This window comes from Dendrobium catenatum, unplaced genomic scaffold (assembly GCF_001605985.2).
Source record: "Dendrobium catenatum unplaced genomic scaffold, ASM160598v2 fragScaff_scaffold_1608, whole genome shotgun sequence".
Lineage (NCBI taxonomy): Eukaryota > Viridiplantae > Streptophyta > Magnoliopsida > Asparagales > Orchidaceae > Dendrobium > Dendrobium catenatum.
Genome location: NW_021320070.1, coordinates 2,170,186 through 2,178,400, shown reverse-complemented (window position 1 = coordinate 2,178,400; position 8,215 = coordinate 2,170,186). Strand labels below are relative to the sequence as shown.

General features: G+C 31.6%; 1 protein-coding gene across 1 annotated transcript in view; it reads left to right on the top strand.

Moving 5' to 3' along the window:
• LOC110099826 (probable DEAD-box ATP-dependent RNA helicase 48) overlaps nucleotides 1-8,215 on the top strand; it is a 32,657-nt gene that overhangs the window by 19,288 nt on the left and 5,154 nt on the right. Inside the window, exons 2-8 of the mRNA XM_020827119.2 lie at nucleotides 1,333-1,439; nucleotides 3,744-3,799; nucleotides 3,881-4,105; nucleotides 4,311-4,517; nucleotides 4,598-4,684; nucleotides 7,435-7,530; nucleotides 7,616-7,831. Coding sequence (XP_020682778.1) covers nucleotides 1,333-1,439; nucleotides 3,744-3,799; nucleotides 3,881-4,105; nucleotides 4,311-4,517; nucleotides 4,598-4,684; nucleotides 7,435-7,530; nucleotides 7,616-7,831 — 994 coding nt within the window. The remainder of the gene's footprint in view (nucleotides 1-1,332; nucleotides 1,440-3,743; nucleotides 3,800-3,880; nucleotides 4,106-4,310; nucleotides 4,518-4,597; nucleotides 4,685-7,434; nucleotides 7,531-7,615; nucleotides 7,832-8,215) is intronic.

Here is an 8,215-nt window from a genome sequence, read left to right as displayed (position 1 = left end):
AAACATGAAATAAAAGTCATGAATAAACTAAAGCATCAAAAGTAAAGGCTCTGAATCAAGGCCGTCGATCGGCGTCTCTGGCAATGGTACACGTCGAAATCTGATGCCCTCATCACATTTAGTAGGAATTAATAGAATGATAGAATTCTTAAGTTCAATCTCAAATATTTGGATAGGTCTAATGACGGTGATGCTAACATGAATTTTTTCTAGTATTATATTTGTTACCCTTTCCAACAAATGATCAGAAAAATTATGAAATCATGAACTTATCTTTTGTTTTTTTTTTAGAAATGGGTACCATAATATTTTCTCCATCAAAGTGCCATTTCCTAGTCGTTAGGATTTCATTAAAAATATCAAAAGAGCGTTTTAACCCTATAACTCTCCAAATCTTAATTGTTATCTCATATGAACCTTAAATTTACCTTTTTTTCATCTTTTTTTAAGCACACTCTACTTCACTAATTTAAAACATTATATTATACTTCATGGTTCTCATTATTTACTCTTGTATTTTTTTTCTTAAAAATACATTTATTTAATTCTCAAAATAACATTTCTAATTTTCCTGGATGTTGACAATCCATTATCTTCAACCTTTATAAAGTTGACTATAGACTTTTGAACTCTCTTGTTTTATTGTAGTTATTTTAAATAATTTCTTTCTCCTTTATATCTCTAAATTTTTTAGCTTGGTTGAAATGCTTTGCTTTGTTACTTTTGAGTCGCACTGAACTCTATTGTTACTACCATTGACTTCTCAACTTTTAACAACTTCTCACATCACTTTTCGCGAGGCATTTGTGTGGATACCATTAAATTAACAATTTATGAGGTGAAGATATTTTGCCTTGGGTTTTAAAATGGCTTCCTTAAGCATTTTCTTTTGCTCAGGCATATTTGCATATGCTGCGATGATGAGTTTAGTGGATTTTTGCTTATTTAATATTCAAGAAATTTGCAGTGAGAGGTCAAAATTCTCAAATAAAATAACACTTACTGAGCTCTAAATATTTAGCTTCGTCAAGTATTTTAAGGACGCCTTCATGATTGGAAGGTTTTACACATGTGTTATTCATTCATAAATACATGCTTCAAAGTATGAAGAATAACAAAAGAAGAGAATGATGAATTAGTATTGGGCTGCATGGTCTTTAAATGAGCCATCTATTTCAAAAGATGGGATTTGCGGAAAATTTAATATTCACACTAATGTTCAATCTTTCTTTTTGTTGCTCGCATATGCTGCTTCTGTTTTTTTTTCTATGTGCATGCTAAATGTTATTTTTCTCTTATGCTTTATGACTGATTTCACTTCCTGCACTTCAGGTTTGATGAGTACAACATTTCTCCCCTGACAATCAAGGCCCTTAATTTGGCTGGATATGTTAACTTGACTGTTGTGCAAGAAGCAGCACTTCTAGAATGCCTTGAAGGTATGCTACAGTATATGTTTTAGATTGTAAACTTATCTAAATGACTCAACTACATCTTTTTTTTAAATTATCATAATTCCTAGTAATATTGACACTAAAAGATGTAACATTTAACTTTTGCGGTTAAGTTCTTTTTTTCCCTACCCGCTCTTTTTTATCCTGGCTACAATTAATTGTTAGTGTTTAGCTACAAAATTTTGATTTGTGTTAAACCTCATATCTCTTATTGACATATGTTCTTGCCACCTCGTATAAAGATTTGTGAGTCTGCGAGACAATTTTGACTTAGTTGGTTCTTTGGTTCGTTGGTGTTTAGACTAAATTTCTCTACAAGTGTGTTTCCCATGGTCGTGAAGCCATGGGGAGGTAACACATGCAAGATAGTACTCTCCCTTGCTTATTTCTAACAGTAATAAAGATAGTTATATGTCAGGCTTCATCATATATAATGGGAAAAGGGAGAGTCAGCACGGTGGTTTTATTTGAGAAATTGAATTTCTATTTCATGGAATTCAAAACTCTATAACAATCGAGCTAATTGTTCACTAGAAAAGCTGGAATTATCCAGAAACATGCTATCAAATTCAAAGCAATTTTAAAACTAGAAATTTTTTGAAAGTGCCAACTAACTCCTAAATTTTGGGAAAGTATGTAAAATCCAGAGAATTTGCAAGTCATATAATTGTTCCCTTTTTTGAGAAAAATTGAGTACTTTCTAGAAACATGAAATCAAATTCAAAATAACCATAAAGGAGGAATTAACTCCTAAATTTTAGAAATCCTAAATAAATGCAAGAGATTCAAACAAATCCCTTGCATTGCTCCTTGACTTGGTCGGCCATAGCTTGTGGATAGGGTTGGTTGCAAATTTTTTTACTTGACTCCACTTTAAACCATCCTTTTTAGCAAAAATTTGAATTTTGAAAACCCATGCTTGACCATTCTTGGTATGGAATGCAATCATATGATGAAAATCCTCCTGGAAATTTGGAAAGACTATGAAAGACATAGGTTAGATCATTGCTCCTTCCCAAACTGTGAAAGCAAGCCCAGTAGACGCACAGAATTTCCCATTTCTCTGTCTGACGCTACGAAATTGTCATGGTTTAAGCTAGTAACTTCAACATTGTTTTCTTCCATTCCAATTTCAATTTTTTAGACATTTAAAAATGACTTTTTTTTACTTTATCCCACTGAAAAGGATCTGAAATTTCTGAACTCTTTGGTTTCTGTAGATATGTTAAGATTATTATTTTTTAATCACATTAGAAACTTTTATTCTTCTGCTCAGCTCATCCTTACTTTTTGTTGTGAAATTAATAGTTTTCCTTTTTATTTTTATTTTTTCTGATTTTATTAGGAAATTGATCGTCTTATCTTCTTTAAAATGTTTAACATGTGCATGCATTTAATACACATGGCCTACTATTATACCCAAAAATAGATGTTATTGTTTCATTATCCTTGCAATGGTCATTTCCAGTTATTAAGTCCTGCTTATTTTCAACTATTAAGTTTATTTCTGTTTGGTTATCTCTTGCACTTCATGCTTGGCTGATCCATTATAAAAAAGCCAAACTTTGAAATATCACGTTTGCCTTGTCTTATTCGTTGTTCATGTTACCTCATTTTTTTTTGTGAATCTAATTTCTGTGGTCTTGTTTGCTATGGATTATCATAAATCATTTCTAAATCATCAAAGCAGGCACAGATGAAGCTCCATTTATTATTAGTCTTATAAAAGTATGATGGCTATATAAATATTATTAGTATCTCTTGCAAGCATATGACATCATGAATGCTTTTGGTGTTTGGTGACATTTCAAAATGGTTATTAGCTTTGTTGACTTTGGCACGCAAATTGATCAACCACGCACATTCAGTCATTTTACCAGCATACTAAAATTCAAACTCAAACTAAATAGAACTCTGTCAAGTTCTAATTTCCCCAATTTTCATGAAGTATGCAATGATATAGCTTGCATAGATCTTTAGTTATTTTTTTTTGAGCTAATTGATTTTGGGATACATGTTATTGATTATTCAAGTTCCTTATCATTGCTTGCATGAAGCTTACTTTATATTTGATGGCCTTAATTTACGTCTTGATGATGCTTCTTCTCTTGCAAATGTGGCTAATAATTTGAAGCGTACAGATTGTATTTAAAATACTTCTACCATAATCTAGACTTGAACTTCAATGTTTTTGTTGAGGAATATATATGGGTATTACTCAACTAGCTCTATTTAGGGTTATGTTGATGGTTTGGTTGTTTATCTGAAACTAAGTTTACATTTAAACAGGCAAGGATGTTTTAGTTAAAGCAAAAACAGGCACAGGAAAGAGTGCAGCTTTTCTGGTACTTTATCCATGCTTTATAATGGATTAAGTTTAGTATTCCTTTCATGAGTTCTTTAAAATTCATTATATTGATAAACAGCTTCCTGCAATTGAAGCAGTTGTGAGAGCTTCAAACACCAACTCAACAAACCGTGTGCCTCCAATACTTGTTCTCATTATTTCCCCAACAAGAGAGCTTGCAATTCAGCTTGCTGCTGAAGCAAATGTTCTGTTAAGATACCATGATGGAGTTGGTGTCCAAACACTTATTGGTGGTACAAGATTCAAGCTTGACCAGAAGCGCCTTGAGGAGAATCCTTGCCAGGTTTTTCTCATTTCTATTCACATAACTTGCTTTATATTCCTTTGCTTGATTTTATATAATCAATTATCAAGATTATTCTTGACTGCAACTAGCCAACTTCATCTCTAATATTCTTCAATGTCTTGCTACGAATCAATATAGGATTCTTGATATCTCGAAATGGAGTTAATTTGCATCATTATATTCTGATGAAGCATATTTGCAGATTTTAGTCGCAACTCCTGGTAGGTTATTGGATCATATTGAGAACAAATCTGGATTCTCTGTTCGTCTTATGGGTTTAAAAACGCTCATACTTGATGAAGCTGATCACTTACTGGACTTGGGATTTCGGAAAGATATAGAAAAAATTGTTGATTGCATCCCACGTCAGAGGCAAACAATGTTGTTTTCAGCCACAATTCCTAAAGAAGTAATAAATGTTTAATTTTCAAATCTTTTATTTTCTTGGGAAAAAAATCTCTTGAAGTTCATTACTTATTTGAATTTTAGGTGCGTCGCATTTCTCAACTTCTCTTGAAACGGGATCACATCTTTGTTGATACTGTCGGTCTGGGACATATTGAAACTCATGACAAGGTTTTAGTTCTAAATCCATGCCTTCTATGGATTGTTTAATCACCTTTGAAATACATATGATAGTTTTTGATAAGTTCATCGCAAACACAATGTGTTTATAAAAGCCAGCCATTTTCAAAATTTGTCTTTAATACAACAACAACAACATCAAGCCTTTATCCCACTATGTGGGGTCGGCTACATGAATCCTTTTTCTCCATTGTGTTCTATTAAAAGTCAAATTCTCATTTACATATGCATTATGTTCAATATAACTTCGTGCTCAAAGATGATAAATGATATAGAAATTAGACCTTCTGAACCTGATACTATCTTATTATTGGGTACTGAGTTTTTGGAGTCACGTGTAAGCTAAAAAGCTTTTTTTAATAATATTACATTGGACCTTCACCCTTTCTTTAGTCATGCAAAGGTTGCTATGCTTTTAATGACTTTTTTGCGGATTCAAGTCTACTCGGACTGCCTGACTTCACCAATTTTTTATTTTTTTACTTCTTCGTTGAAATTCATGCAGATTTGTATTGAACTTCATGCACATATTTTGAGGCTATAATGATAGACATTGCGCTTATAAAATTGTTTCACTCATTTGTTAAGTTGCTCATTTAGATGATCCATGTAATGTCCTTTGTGAAGTTACGGAAGTGATCTTCCTCACGGTATCCGGTGTTCTTTGTCCTTTTCTCACTCATCATAAATACAACTTCTATAAGGCAAAACGTTATTGTTTTGCATAGAACTTATGGTAAAGTCTAGTTTCTAAATTTATGGATGGTAGCGTAGAAATTAACTGTGGATATTATATCTGACTTAGGGATTCAGGTTTCCAAAGGATGAACGTTCTTTAGCATATAACTTCCATACTTTGTACTTTGATAGGGTGGAAAACATTTAAAACATATTAGTTCCTGCACATTATTCTGTTTGATTGCTGGGTTGTATGGAATGACGGCTTAATTGATCCTGTTGAATATTTTCTTTTTTTGCGAGTTATCGGTGATTTTCAAAGTGGTATAGCTTAATGCTGCAATTCTAAAATTGCCTCCTATCACCAATATATAACTAAAAAACAAACAATTCTATTTAAATACTTATAAATATGATAACATGAGCAATGCAAATGCTACAAATGTTAGGTTAAGTGATTTTGTTCTTTAGTCTAAAAACTGGGCCGAATCAGTCCATTTGATCTATCCAACCATGATGTGGTTCTGAATCAGTTTAGCCCAATGCTATTACCGTTTTACAGAAGAATCAGAAAAACTGTATTGATTCAGATGTTGAACCGTTGAATCGGTGAGCCCTTTGCAGTTTGGTTATAATGCTTAGTTCATTTCAATGTTTGATGCATCAGTTTTTTTTTATGAGATGGTTGAAAATTAATCTTGTTGTAAATAATATGAAACCTAAATTTGCTAAATAAAAATAATTTTTAAAATAATGTCTAAAATAACTTGCTATATATTTATGCAATTGGGTATAAAAAAAAAATAAAAAAATGCAATTGGGTATCAAGGACTATATTATTTTAACTTATTTTGGTTTATATCTTGAGGGATTTACATACATAACACTTCATTTCATGCTATTTACATATCTAACATCTAAAACATTAATAGTACATGCCTACCGCTCATAGAACAAATTTGGGTTCATAGAATGAAATATTAAAGTTTATAGGATGGTATGAATGATAGAAATGAATTATAGGAGTGATATATTTTATATTAAAGTTGTATATGGGTGGTAGACATGTAATATTAATATTTTGGGTGGTAGATATGTAAATATCATGAAATAAAGTGGTGTGTATGTAAATTTCCCTTATATCTTTTTAGTTGATATGATATATCTCTATTCTTAAAAGCATATTTATGCATTATCGGAATTTCATATTACCAAATAAAAGATTACTCATTTAAAGATAGGTGTTTTAATTTAAATCATATTAGATATTTATATGTATGTTTGATATTTCATAAATTAATTCATTTTATTTTTTTTATCAAATATTTGCATTATGTTATGATGTTTAAGTAATAATTAGATAATTTAAATGTGGGGGAATTTTACCTACATACCACACTTAATCCTTATATTTACTTGTATATCACTGTGGTGTATAAATCACATTAAAGCATATGGATGAAAATTTGTGTTTAATTATGATTTTTTGGTTGTGATGTGAGATTGGAGTGTTATATAGGTAAATATTAAGCTTTAGGTGCTAGACATGTAAATATATAAAAATTTTGTGTTGTTATATGTAAACCTTGTTTAATATTTTTTACATCATCATGGTTGATTCTTTCTTCCAGCTCAATGCCTCCTTCCGTTTTCAGAACCTTGATATCAGTACACTAACAAGCGTTTCACATGCTGCTGTCCAGATTTTATTTTTTTGGGTAAACTGTCCAGATTTTCAAATATATAATATGAAGTAATGTAAAAAATCTCATCTAGAATATCCATAAAAAGCTGTGTTGATGCATATTGGTAAGGCATTTATAATATTTTACACTTATTTCTGCAGCCTTCTTTAAAACTCTGGGGTGCGCATTACATAAATCGTTGATTGCCTAGAATATTTCATGTCACTTCCTATATACCAATTTGTTATGGGTCCGTATGCTTATTTGATTAAAGCATTTCAGTTCTCATTTAACTTCATTTATTTCATCGAAATTTTTTTTTTTAACAAACCTTGCATTATTTTACGTTAATTTTTGAGCTGGTTTGTTAAATTGCAGGTTGTGCAGTCATACCTTGTTGCACCACATGAACTGCATTTTCATCTGGTTTATCAACTATTGAATGAGCACATAATGAAAGTGCCTGATTACAAGGTAAAACAATTTATTTTCTAAATAACAGCAAAGGAAGTTGTAAGGCATGTAAGTTCCCGTGATGTTATGTCTTCTGTGCTTTTAGGTGATTGTCTTTTGCACAACTGCTATGGTAACAGCATTCATGTATGTGCTGCTCCGAGATTTGAAGATGAATGTTAGGGAGATGCATTCCCGAAAGCCTCAACTATATCGAACACGCATTTCTGATGAATTTCGGGAATCTAAATGCCTGACTCTTGTAACATCAGATGTTTCATCTCGTGGAATGAACTATCCTGATGTTACTCTTGTGATCCAAGTAACTTTCTAACTTGTTTAATGGCATAAATTGATTCATCTTTCCAAAATATCGGTCCTTATGGCTTTCTCTTAAATAATTCCAAGTTATTGCATCCTTAATATCCTAATTTTTCTTTATGATAGAGCCAAGGTATCTAACTTTTTTAAACATAGGTATTACCTAAATCCTAAAAGGTTATTTAGTGACCATTGTTTATTTCCATTGATATTCAATGGTTTAACAAAATGGAATAATTGACGGTGGCTGGGAGATTGAGAAATATGATGGATTGGGACTTCATGGATGCCGTATATGTCCAGTTTGGTTTTGAGTCATAAGAGCATGAACAATAATGAGTTATGCACTTATGCGTGTCTTGTTCCACATAGGTTAGAAGGCTCA